The sequence below is a fragment of the Eumetopias jubatus genome, unplaced genomic scaffold (assembly GCF_037043125.1).
Source record: "Eumetopias jubatus isolate StellerSeaLion01/CBP00866 unplaced genomic scaffold, mEumJub1_p1.0 scaffold_17, whole genome shotgun sequence".
Classification (NCBI taxonomy): Eukaryota; Metazoa; Chordata; class Mammalia; order Carnivora; family Otariidae; genus Eumetopias; species Eumetopias jubatus.
The window spans coordinates 42,078,053-42,092,002 of record NW_028274823.1 but is presented as its reverse complement, the minus strand read 5'-3'; the positions used below and the strand labels follow the sequence as shown (position 1 = coordinate 42,092,002).

The following is a 13,950-nucleotide window of genomic DNA, read 5'->3' as shown; positions in this document are numbered from 1 at the left end:
AATCCAAGGTGATATTCGGGAGGATAGACGGCGGGGGAGGGGCCTCCGCCAGCCGCTTCTGGCAAGTGCTAGAGCCGCGGAGCACAGAATCGGAACTTTGAGAAGTTGGCTCGGTGGAGGGACGTCGCTGCAGTGGCTAAGCGGGGGGTGGAATCCTCCCGGGACAGTGTGGTCTCAGGACCCTTGGGGTCACAGAGAGACCGGGGGTGCCTGAGTGCGCCAGAGCTCCCAGGTATCAGAGCAGGGAAGCCGGCTGCAGATACGGAGCAGAGTCGCGGGCTCTCAGCTCAGGGTTGCCATAAACTGTGATCCGCGGCCCAGTCGGGGCACGGCTCCCCCAGCAGGGACCCAACAAGCAGCAGATCCGGGGAGACTCCCCTTCCTTCCCGGGGAGGAGCGGTGCGGGAACGCACTGCAGGGATCTGCTGGGTTTGGAGACTCCGCGCGGGGTCGGGTGCCAGAGATAGCAACGCTCGATCACAGGCCGGGTGAGCACGGAGTGCGGCCGGAGACCGGGGACACGGAAGTGGCTGCTTTTCTCTGGGGGCACACTGAGGAGCAGGGCCCCGAGTTCTCGGCTCCTCCGAGTGGAGATTGGGAGGCCACCATTTCTGCCCTGGTCCTCCAAAGCTGTACCGAGAGCTTGCAGGGAACAAAAGCTCCTGAGAGCAAACCGGAGCAGCTTCCTTAGCCCGGACCGACAAGGGCGGGGCAATTCCGCCTCCGGCAAAGACATTTGGAAACCACAGCAACAGGCCCCTCCCCCAGAAGATCAACACAAACAGCCAGCAAGCCAAGACCAAGTTGATCGATCAAGGAGAATAGGAGAACTCCAGCGCTAGGGGAATACTGCACATAGATTCATGGCTTTTTTTTTTTTTTTTTACCATGATTCATTATTTCATCAAAGTTAATTTTTGTTGACTGTTTTTTTTTTTATTTTTCTTTTTCCCTTTTTCAACCAACATCTTATAAATCCCTTTTTTTAAAAAAAAAACATTTTTTATTTTTCATTTTTAGAGTCATATTTTATCCCTTCATAGTAGTTACCCTTATTTTTGGCATATATATATAAGTTGTTCTCTCTTTAAAATTTTGAGGTACAGTTTCTTCTAACAGATCAAAATATACCCTAAATCACTAGTGTATGGCTTTGTTCTAGTCTCCTGCCTGATCACATTCTCTCCCTTTTTCCTTTTTTTTTTTCTTAAATCTTCTTTCTTTTTTCAAACAACTTATCTTACCAAGTCCTTTTATAAAATCTTTTATAATTTTCATCTTTACAGTCATCTTCCATCCCTTCATTGTATCAACCCTTATTTTGTACATATATGTCTTTCTTCCTTTAAAATTTTAGGAGGCACTTTTTTCTAACAGACCAAAATACGCCCAAAATCTAGTGTGTGGCACTGATCTATGCACTAGCCTGATCATATTTGATCATATTCTGCCTTTTTTGTATTGTTTTGTTTTTGTTTTTATCTTTTTTTTTTCTTTTTCTCTTTCTTTTTTCTTTCTTTCCCTTTCTTTTCCCCTGGTTTCAGGTCTGATTTGTATACACTATATTTGCTGGGGACGTTGTAAACCTGTTAGCATTTTGTTCTCTCATTCATCTATTCTCCTCTGGACAAAATGACAAGACGAAAGAAATCACCTCAGCAAAAAGAACAAGAGGTAGTACCGTCAGCCAGGGACCTACTCAATACGGACATTAGTACGATGTCGGACCTAGAGTTCAGAATCATGACTTTAAAGATACTAGCTGGGCTTGAAAAAAGCGTGGAAGTTATTAGAGAAACCCTTTCTGGAGAAATAAAAGAACTAAAATCTAACCAAATCGAAATCAAAAAGGCTATTGATGAGGTGCAATCAAAAATGGGGGCACTAAATGCTAGGATAAATGAGGCAGAAGAGAGAATCAGCGATATAGAAGACCAAATGATGGAAAAAAAAGAGGCTGAGAAAAAGAGAGATAAACAACTACAGGATCACGAGGGCAGAATTCGAGAGATAAGTGATACGATAAGACGAAACAACATTAGAATAATTGGGATCCCAGAAGAAGAAGAAGAGAAAGAGAGGGGCAGAAGGTATATTAGAGCAAATTATAGCAGAGAACTTCCCTAACGTGAGGAAGGAAACAGGCATTAAAATCCAGGAGGCACAGAGAACCCCTCTCAAAATCAATAATAATAGGTCAACACCCCGACATCTAATAGTAAAACTTACGAGTCTCAGAGACAAAGAGAAAATCCTGAAAGCAGCTCGGGAGAAGAGATATGTAACCTACAATGGTAGAAACATTAGATTGGCAACAGACCTATCCACAGAGACCTGGCAGGCCAGAAAGGACTGGCAAGATATCTTCAGAGCACTAAACGAGAAAAATATGCAGCCAAGAATACTATATCCAGCTAGGCTGTCATTGAAAATAGAAGGAGAGATAAAAAGCTTCCAGAACAAACAAAAACTAAAGGAATTTGCAAACATGAAACCAGCCCTCCAAGAAATATTGAGAGGGGTCCTCTAAGCAAAGAGAGAACCTAAAAGCAGGAAAGAGCAGAAACAAACACAGACAACAGACAGTTAACAGTCACCTTACAGGTAATACAATGGCACTAAATTCATACCTTTCAATAGTTACCCTGAATGTAAATGGGCTAAATGCCCCAATCAAAAGACACAGGCTATCAGACTGGATTAAAAAACAAGACCCATCAATATGCTGTCTGCAAGAGACTCATTTTAGACCCAAAGACACCCCCAGATTGAAAGTGAGGGGGTGGAAAACCACTTACCATGCTAATGGACACCAAAAGAAAGCTGGGGTGGCAATCCTTATATCAGACAAACTAGATTTTAAAACAAAGACTGTAATAAGAGATGAGGAAGGACACTATATCCTACTTAAAGGATCTATCCAACAAGAAGATCTAACAATTGTAAATATCTATGCCCCGAACATGGGAGCAGCCAATTATATAAGGCAATTAATAACAAAAGCAAAGAAACACATTGACAACAATACAATAATAGTGGGGGACTTTAACACCCCTCTGACTGAAATGGACACATCATCTAAGCAAAAGATCAACAAGGAAATAAAGACTTTAAATGACACACTGGACGAAATGGACTTCACAGACATATTCAGAACATTCCATCCCAAAGCAAAGGAATACACATTCTTCTCTAGTGCCCATGGAACATTCTCCAGAATTGATCACATCCTAGGTCACAAATCAGGTCTCAACCGGTACCAAAAGATTGGGATCATTCCCTGCATATTTTCAGACCACAATGCTTTGAAACTAGAACTCAACCACAAGAGGAAAGTCGGAAAGAACTCAAATACATGGAGGCTAAAGAGCATCCTACTAAAGAATGAATGGGTCAACCAAGAAATTAAAGAAGAATTAAAAAAATTCATGGAAACCAATGAAAATGAAAACACAACTGTTCAAAAATCTTTGGGATACAGCAAAGGCAGTCCTGAGAGGAAAGTATATAGCAATACAAGCCTTTCTCAAGAAACAAGAAAGGTCTCAAATACACAACCTAACCCTACACCTAAAGGAGCTGGAGAAAGAACAGCAAAGAAAGCCTAAACCCAGCAGGAGAAGAGAAATCATAAAGATCAGAGCAGAAATCAATGAACTAGAAACCAAAAGAACAGTAGAACAGATCAACGAAACTAGGAGCTGGTTCTTTGAAAGAATTAACAAGATTGATAAACCCCTGGCCAGACTTATCAAAAAGAAAAGAGAAATGACCCAAATCAACAAAATCATGAATGAAAGAGGAGAGATCACCACCAACACCAAAGAAATACAAACAATTATAAGAACATATTATGAGCAACTCTATGCCAGCAAATTAGATAACCTGGAAGAAATGGGTGCATTCCTAGAGATGTATCAACTACCAAAATTGAACCAGGAAGAAATAGAAAACCTGAACAGACCTATAACCGCTAAGGAAATTGAAACAGTCATCAAAAATCTCCCAAGAAACAAAAGCCCAGGGCCAGATGGCTTCCCAGGGGAATTCTATCAGACATTTCAAGAAGAATTAATACCTATTCTCCAGAAACTGTTTCAAAAAATAGAAATGGAAGGGAAACTTCCAAACTCATTTTATGAGGCCAGCATTACCTTGATCCCAAAACCAGACAAAGACCCCATCAAAAAAGAGAATTACAGACCAATATCCTTGATGAACATGGATGCAAAAATTCTCACCAAAATACTAGCCAATAGGATCCAACAGTACATTAAAAGGATTATTCACCACGACCAAGTGGGATTTATCCCTGGGCTGCAAGGCTGGTTCAACATCCGCAAATCAATCAACGTGATACAATACATTAACAAAAGAAAGAACAAGAATCATATGATCCTCTCAATAGATGCAGAAAAAGCATTTGACAAAGTACAGCATCCTTTCTTGATCAAAACTCTTCAGAGTAGAGGGATAGAGGGTACATACCTCAATATCATAAAAGCCATCTATGAAAAACCTACAGCGAATATCATTCTCAATGGGGAAAGGCTGAGAGCTTTTCCCCTAAGGTCAGGAACGCAGCAGGGATGTCCACTCTCACCACTGCTATTCAACATAGTATTAGAAGTCCTAGCCACAGCAATCAGACAACAAAAAGAAATCAAAGGCATCCAAATCGGCAAAGAGGAAGTCAAACTCTCACTCTTTGCAGATGATATGATACTGTATGTGGAAAACCCAAAAGACTCCACCCCAAAACTGCTAGAACTCATACAGGAATTCAGTCAAGTAGCAGGATATAAAATCAATGCACAGAAATCAGTGGCATTCCTATACACCAACAACAAGACAGAAGAGAGACAAATCAAGGAGTCGATCCCATTTACAATTGCACCCAAAACCATTAGATACCTAGGAATAAATCTAACCAAAGAGGCAAAGGATCTGTACTCAGAAAACTATAAAATACTCATGAAAGAAATTGAAGAGGACACAAAGAAATGGAAAAACGTTCCATGCTCATGGATTGGGAGAATCAACATTGTGAAGATGTCAATGCTACCTAGAGCAATCTACACATTCAATGCAATCCCCATCAAAATACCATCCACTTTTTTCAAAGAAATGGAACAAATAATCCTAAAATTTGTATGGAACCAGAAGAGACCCAGAATAGCCAGAGGAATACTGAAAAAGAAAAGCAAAGCTGGTGGCATCACAATTCCGGACTTCCAGCTCTATTACAAAGCTGTCATCATCAAGACAGTATGGTACTGGCACAAAAACAGACACATCGATCAATGGAACAGAATCAAGAGCCCAGAAATGGAACCTCAACTCTATGGTCAACTTATCTTTGACAAAGCAGGAAAGAATGTCCAATGGAAAAGAGACAGTCTCTTCAACAAATGGTGTTGGGAAAATTGGACAGCCACATGCAGAAGAATGAAACTGGACAATTTCCTTACACCACACACAAAAATAGACTCCAAATGGTTGAAAGACCTAAATGTGAGACAGGAGTCCATCAAAATCCTAAAGGAGAACACAGGTAGCAACCTTTTCGACCTTAGCCGCAGCAACTTCTTCCTAGAAACATCGCCAAAGGCACGGGAAGCCAGGGCAAAAATGAACTATTGGGATTTCATCAAGATAAAAAGCTTTTGCACAGCGAAAGAAACAGTCCACAAAACCAAAAGACAACCGACAGAATGGGAGAAAATATTTGCAAATGACATATCAGATAAAGGGCTAGTATCCAAAATCTATAAAGAACTTACCAAACTCAACACCCAAAGAACAAATAATCCAATCAAGAAATGGGCAGAAGACATGAACAGACATTTCTCCAAAGAAGACATCCAAATGGCCAACAGGCACATGAAAAAGTGCTCAACATCGCTCGGCATCAGGGAAATCCAAATCAAAACCTCAATGAGATACCACCTCACACCCGTCAGAATGGCTAAAATTAACAAGTCAGGGAACGACAGATTTTGGCGGGGATGTGGAGAAAGGGGAACCCTCCTACACTGTTGGTGGGAATGCAAGCTGGTGCAACCCCTCTGGAAAACAGTATGGAGGTTCCTGAAACAGTTGAAATTAGAGCTACCGTTCGATCCAGCAATTGCACTACTGGGTATTTACCACAAAGATACAAATGTAGGGACCCGAAGGGGTACGTGTACCCCAATGTTTATAGCAGCAATGTCCACCATAGCCAAACTGTGGAAAGAGCCAAGATGTCCATCGACAGATGAATGGATAAAGAAGAGGTGGTATATATACACAATGGAATATTATGCAGCCATCAAAAGGAATGAGATCTTGCCATTTGCAACGACGTGGATGGAACTGGAGGGTGTTATGCTGAGTGAAATAAGTCAATCAGAGAAAGACATGTATCACATGACCTCACTGATATGAGGAATTCTTAATCTCAGGAAAGAAACTGAGTGTTACTGGAGTGGTTGGGGGTGGGAGGGATGGGGTGGCTGGGTGATAGACATTGGGGAGGGTATGTGCTACGGTGAGCACTGTGAATTGTGCAAGACTGTTGAATCACAGTTCTGTACTTCTGAAACAAATAACGCAACATATTTTAAGAAAAAAGAAAAAGAAGATAACAGGAGAGGAAGAAAAGGGGAGTATGTCAGAGGGGGAGACGAACCATGAGAGATGATGGACTCTGAAAAACAAACTGAGGGTTCTAGAGGGGAGGGGGGTAGGGGGATGGGTTAGCCTGGTGATGGGTATTGAGGAGGGCACGTTCTGCATGGAGCACTGGGTGTTATGAACAAACAATGAATCATGGAACACTGCACCAAAAACTAATGATGTAATATATGGTGATTAACATAACAATAAAAAAAATAAATAAAAGAAAAGGAAAAAAAAAATTCAGTGGCTCATCAGTGCACCCCAACACTGAGGAATGCTGGGAGCCCTCGGCCGGGCCCTGGGCCATCTCCACAGAGACAGTCTCTATCCAGGCCTGTCTTCCCAGGAAGGCTGAGCTCTCGGAGCACAGAACACTAGATGCTGAGCCTAGTGGACAGAAGGTGCCCAGAAAGAAATAAATGACTGCAGTGTGAGTGATCTGCTGTTCCCTCCGTGTTTTTGGCCCTGATCCCCAGGCCCTGGGCACTACCCTCCCGAGGGCTGCAGGTATGGAGGAGGCAGGCAGGGGGCTTGGGGCTTGTTTCCTGGGGCAACGGGGCTGGGTCTGCCCTGCACTGGTCTCTGAGTAGATCCCTGCCTGCCCTGCCCCAGGCTCCCTCAGAAGACAGGAAGAACCAGCTCCTGTGGCCTCATTCATTGGCAGATGCTGCTTAGGCTGCCTGACCAGCCCAGGCTTTTCCCCAGCTGATCAATCACAGGGATACTATTTCTTATAAGGCTGATTGAGTGTCTTGAAAGGAAAATAATCATTGTTATGATTTATTAATAACCACTGTTCTTGTCCTCAGCATTTCATTGAGTCAACTCATTCAGTGCTTTAAATGCTTAGGCAAAGCTTTCAACTCAAGCAGGCTGGACATTCTGAGGCTCCAGACCTGATGCGAGTTTCCCAAGAGGGCCCAGGAGCAGGCCCAGGGCAAGCTCGTGACTTCGGGGAAGGAGGGTGCCCTCCGCCCTCCTCCCAGTCAGGGCTCTTCTGCTCACATCACAACCATTCACTCATTCATTCATCCATTCATTTCTGCCTTCCAAATCTACGGAACCGCTCCAGGTACAGCGCAGTACCTTGAGTCTTTGGTGTTTCCTGGGAGCCCCCCACACACTTGCAAACACACGCTCATGCATGCACACACTCACACACTCATGCACGTACACGCTCTTACACACACACACACACACACACACACATACACACACACACACTGGCAAACATACACACACTCAGGCACACAGAGTTCCCCAGGAGGGAGCAAAGTTGCTACGTCTTCACAGTCCTTATTCCCGGGGAGACGTCAGAACTCCAGGTGGAGGAAATGGAAGTTAAGTGCACCAAGGTTCATTTGTTATTAGATAAGGGCAAAGTGGAAGCAGCATCAAGGTGTTGCTAGGACAAAATGAGAGGCGGGGGCGGCCCATCAGGCCCTGATTCACGACCGTGCCTACCAAGGAAGTGGGGAGCTTTCGTTTCTCGGAGCTGAAGAAATGAAAGACGTGAACAGGTAATGTACAGAACAGGAAATAAGAATGGCCAATCGAGATGTGCAGAGATGCTGAATTTCAGGAGTAATCAACGAAGTGCAAACTAGAGCCAGAAGATAATACAGGACTGTACTTTTAGGCAGGTAAATTTTTTAAAGTCTGGTAATGTCATGTGTTAGATGGGTTGTGAGTAATTTTAAGCCACTACACAGAGGGTAACTGGGTTGTACTTACTAAAGTTAAAAACGTGTATAGTCTACAACCCAGCAATTCTGCCTGTTGCCTCTGTCCTCCAAGAAAGAACCACGAGTGCACAGGCAGTGACCCACAGGGATGCCCTTGGAGCTCTCTGTGTGATCCCTAAAAATGCGGAAACCCCAAATGGCCAACAATCTGAAGATGGCCAAAAAGACTGTGCTGTCTTCACGTTGTAAGATGCTTTGCAGAAGTTAAGCAGAACGAGGTGAATGTATGTAAGCTAACATGTTTAGTCCCCCTTCTTATCAAGCACCTCAGAAGAGATGTCTTCAGTCCCTTTTCTCTAATTCCTCTCCTGGTCCCTTTTCTTTTTAGTAAAATATATATAACATGAAATTTACCGTTTTAGCCATTTTGAAGTATACAGTTCAGGGGCATTCACTCCGTACACATTGCTCGGTAACCATCACCACCATCCAGCTCCAGAACTTCTTCATCATCCCAACTGCTCCCTGTGCTTCTGGGACCCCACCCAGTCAGGTTTCCCCTACTCTGCCCCACTCAGACTGCTCCTCTCAAGGTGGCAGTGACCTTCCATGGCTCAATCCCACAGTCAAGTCAGTCCTCCCATTCCTTGACCCCTGGTGGTACTGGATCCAGTTGGTAACCTCCTTCCTCCAGGGCCATTTCCACCCTGGGGCTCCAAGACCATGCTCCCTGACCCTCCCCTCCTTCACTGGCCATGACACTGTCTCACCTTCCTGCCTCAATCCAGAGCCCAGGGCTTGTCCTTGGACTCCATTTCTATCCACACTCAGTGTCTCAGGGATCTGTTTCTGTCTCAGGGGTTAAACACCATCCGTGGGCACAAGGCGGCTGTGCAGAGACCCACCTCTCTGTCACGCTGTCTACAGGACACTGCCAATGTCACATGCCCGAAGCGGAACTCCCAGGCTTTCCGGGCCCTGACCCTACTGCTCCCATGGTCTCTGCCATCATTCCGTGGAAACACCATCCTCAGCCTGCCATCATTTCTCACCTGAATTCCTGCTGGAACTCTTCTGCAGGCTGTCACCCTGCTACCCCCTCTGTAGCCTCTAACGGGCAGCCAGCCAGCGTTTTTAAAGATGGGAGTTAGAGCATATTGCTCCCTATGGAAGCCCTGTGGGACTCCCCGTTTTGCTCAGTGTAAAAGTCAGAACCAACAGTACAGCCTACAGGGGTCCTCTGGCCCTGGCCATGCGACCTCTCCGGCTTTCCCAGCCCTGGCCACACTGGTCTCTGCTGTCCCTCAGACCAGCCGGCAATGCACCAGCTGCCCGGCTCTGCACCTGCGCCTCCCCGCCACTGCCCCATCCCAGCAAGGCTTCTCACAGCCCCTTCGTTCTGAACTCAATGCCACCTTCTCACTGAGGAAAGCCTGACCACCCTTTAAAAAGGCACCCACAAGCCTCCCAGCTTCCCTTTCCTGCTTTATTTTAACATTTACTTAAATTCTGTTACAGTGATGGAAGAAAGCAAGTTACGGCACAACACACAAAATGTAAACCTCTATTAAAAGGGAAGAAAAAACACAACCCCCAAACAAAGGACATCACATTGTATTTGTGGTGGGTGCATGTATTTGCAGAGAAAACACGTCACAGCCCTAAAGGTGACTGTTTGTAGAGGGAAGACGGAGCTGTGGGCGTGTGCGTTTCACATGGGGAAGGAACGCACGTGTTACTGAAAGTAAATGAAAATAAACACTGCAAAATGAAAGAGTTCTTTTGGAATGGAACGGGATCTCCTTAGGAGATCTAAAATAACAAGTAAAATATCACTAGATTGATAAATGTCTACAAATATTTAACTGTGACAAGCATCACACTAGGCTGTGGACCTCAACACAGACGAGGGAGGAGCTTCCAGACTGAACAGACCCGGACCCAGGCCCATCTGTGGCCCTTCCAGGGGACCAGGTCAGGGGGCCCCTCTCTGTGAGCCCTTCTGGTGGAGCCTGGGTCCTCTCCAGCCTATCTGCTCTCCCTCCACATAAGGAGGGGCTCAGTGAGGGTGTGTGGGTCACTCAACCACCCAGTGGTACAACTACTGGGGCTTCCCGAAGTGCTGAAGCTTACAAATTGCTTAGAACACATCAAAGACACCTTAGATTGTAGATCATGTTGAAGCTTTGCCCGGATTCCCTTGGATCCCTTTCCCCGTTTTTATGTGCACCTCCCCCTCCCCCCCACCCCGCATCGCTACTGCTTTACTTCCAGCAGCTCACCCTGGGGTGGGTTTCAGGGCTGCAGGACTGTTTTGGAGGCTTGTCCTGGGGCTCATGGAGACGGTTTTGCACTAGGAGAACCAGAAGTGCCTGGGAATTTACATGCCCCCAGCCACCAGCCCTTGGCCTGAGACTCCTGGGTGTGGGATCCTGAAAACTCCTGCAGCCTGGTTTCTAGTTGGAAGCCACTCAGAGGGGTAAAAATGTGTAATTCACACTTCAAAATTCCAGAAGGCTCAGGCTGACACTTCCCTGGATTGGGCTTCTACCAAGCTTGGCTCTCTTCCCCGTCCTGCTCCCCCGCCCTCTCACTGGTGTCTCCTGGGGGCACCTCTTTGATAAATGACTTCATGACAATCCTCATCTCAGGATCTACTTAGGAGAACCCCACCTAACATACCCGATTGCTTTCCAGGCCTTTCGAATAGGCCTGTGGCAGCAGCATCAGCCTTGGGCAGCTGCTGGAGCATCTGGCCTGAGCAGCGCACACTGGGGTTGGGCGCCCTGCAGCCGGCCTGGGGATGATTTTCCATCAGCAGCTTTGTAAGTGCAAGCCCAGGAGCATGGAGGAGTGGCCGCCCAGGAGCTAAAACATAATTGATTTATACAAGTCAATGGGATTTTAAAGCCAGGCTGGAAAACTAGCAAGATGGCTTTCAGAGTGGAATTGATTTAAAGGGTAAGTATTGAGGCTGAAAGATTGATTGAACAGAGAGGTGAGGTAATGGAAGGGGCAATCTGGAGGGCGGGACAAGACAGTTTCATAACGTTAATGCAATCTGCAGCAGAGGGCGAGGGGGCCTCGTCAGGTGCCCATGCTGTCCTGGGAATATGGACGGCTCGAGCCACGGTGATTTATTACACCAGGGTTCTTGAGTGTCCCCTACTTTTTTTTTTTCCACTTGTTACCCAGCATTCTGTCTGGACTCCATTTGGTCATCTGTTCTCTGTTAGGTCCCGCATCTAAAGGGACTAGAGAAGCAGCCAGGCCCTCATAACGGATCTCACTTCAGGGCCTGGAGGATGAAAGACAGCAAGGGGGAAAACCTACTCCCTTAAGTACAAATTCCAAGATAGTGCTGAGGCTGTCTAGAAAGTTGGGATTTTTTCATAATGATTAATGATTTTTAAAAAATCAATATAAAAGATCACATTCTTAAAAGCCATTTTTGTTGGCTCTTTTTGGGTCTGCCTCCCCGCTCCACTGGTGCTGGTCTTTGGCAAGAGGGAGCTGAAGGCAGAGAAACACCCAAACACCTTGATCTATGCTTCCCTGTAGCACGGTCCCTCAGATTCAGCTGGATCTGGCATTCATTGATCCATTCATGCAGGCCTTCTGGGCATCCACCCAGTGCTAGCCACGGGGGGCATAGAGATGAAAGGCATGGGCCTGCCCTGGCAGAGGGAAAGGGGGAGCAGAGATGCCCAAACACAAGGTCTCATGGTCATCAGCACATGTAAGGGGACATGGGAACATGTAGGCGGCAGGAGGAAGTCAGGCTGGGAGGCTGGGAGGCCAGTGGGGAGGCTGAAGCTGGATGAAAGAATGGAGTGAACATTGGAGGGGATCAGGTTATGCCCCCCAAAATATGCCACTTGCTTGATGGCAATATGGCCATTGAGTATTTTGAGTTGCAGGCAACTGAGAAATACCAAACACCGAAGGAGCTCTCTTTCTTTCCCCTTTCTGCCTAAAAGAAAGGTATGTATTTCCTTTATAGGTGCCTCTCCTACTCCTGTACAAGGAAGAGGAGAGTAAGACTCTGTCATCTGAATAACAAACCTTGCTAAATAACCTTATCTATCATACACTTCCTAATCACCATCCCACAATGTACTGCCCCTGGGGTTTAACTGTCTTTCCTCCTGTTACTGGGTCTTCTGTCAGTTTAATTAGCAGGTCCCAGATTCAGAACTTAAGAGGGTAGAGGAAAAGTTTTTCATCCCCTGCACTATAAAAGGCCGGGAGAAGAGGGGTGTGGCCAGCAGGGGGCACAGGAAGCCATGCAGGATGAGAGAGCATGAGGTCAGACCTGGGAACTCTGGCTCCCCAGCTCTTAACACTGACTCTCACAGGACCCACATCTCTCCCCTAGAACAGACTATACTCTAACCCCTCCTACTCAAGACTAATGAAAAAACTCTTCCTCTGAGAAAGACAAGCCTGATGGACCTCCATCCATTTCTATCTACAAGCTGGACCTCCAACCACCAACACAGTCATGTCGCTCCTGCTGCGTCTCCTTTGAAGAGGCCGTGCCTTAGCCATCACTGACATGGGTATGAAGTGGAGATGAGGAGAAGGCCTCTGTGAGCCAGGGCTCTGCCAGATCCCCAGCTTCACCTCCTTCTCACACCACATACCTCACTCTTTCCAAGCCAATGACTGGTCCCCACATAGGTCATTTGATGCCACATCTCTGCATTTCAGTACTTGCTGGCTTGATGAGTCCTGACTCACTCTTGAGGCATCAGTGTAGCTGTTTCCTACCACGTGAAGATTCCTCTAGGAGCTTCTCAAAGCAGAGGGGTCGACTTCCATCCATTATGCTGCCGTCATGACTGGCACACACATCTGGCCAGATATCTCTGCACCATATTGATTTGTGAGCTTCTTATGGCCAGGGAAGGTGCCCTCCCTGGGCCTGGATCCCCACACTGTAGCACTGAGCTTCTCAATAAATGCTTGCTGAGTGAATGAACGAACATGAGACAGGAATCCTCAAGTTCAAAGAAGATGGGGAAGATCAAATCCAAGAGACCTTGTGTTTCTCTAGATGATCTTCTTGGTTTGGAAGAAATCTACCAACAGGATTTCTCCTACCCTCGGCCTGTTTTCATCCAATTATAAAGTTAAAGGGCATGAGATCATTGATTCCATTCCCATAATCAGAGAAGTGATAAGCAAGGAGACAAAGCTCAGAGCCGAACTGTCGTTTTCCTACTTTTCCTGGTTTGACGGTTGGTCTGGAGAGGCTATGTGAGGTCACAGAAGGGGTACAGAATTTGGAGGTCTGAGGCCTGTTGGCCTCTCGCAGTCCCCCAGATTTCCATATAAAATCGGAGCAAAATACAAATCCTATCTACCTCTCAGACTTTGGTGAGGATGAAATGAAGGGTATTTTGAAAGTGCTCTGGAAAGGGAGAGGCGCTGAGTGATTGGTGGTCAGTACTGTTTTTTTTATTACCGCTGGCTGAGCGCCTTGGAAGCCTCTCTCCTCTCTCTGCACCAGAGCACCTGGCCCAGCCTCGATACCTCCAGTTCTGTTAAGATCAGCAGGCCATTCACCAGGAGCCTGGGATCGGTGGAGTCAATGTAA

The 13,950-nt window shown here is 46.0% G+C and overlaps 1 protein-coding gene across 6 annotated transcripts in view; it reads right to left on the bottom strand.

Annotated features, from left to right (window-relative positions):
* The window catches only part of ARHGAP22 (Rho GTPase activating protein 22), a 173,851-nt gene that overhangs the window by 119,105 nt on the left and 40,796 nt on the right, over window positions 1–13,950 (bottom strand). For 2 of the 6 annotated variants that reach the window (XM_088020053.1, XM_088020052.1), the window contains exon 2: window positions 11,031–11,216. The exons of 3 other annotated variants lie outside the window; for them this stretch is intronic. In XM_088020053.1, the coding sequence (XP_087876179.1) occupies window positions 11,031–11,216 (186 nt within the window). Of the gene's footprint in view, window positions 1–11,030; window positions 11,217–13,950 lie in introns of those variants that run through there. One more of the 6 variants, XM_028098518.2, reaches the window with a different exon arrangement.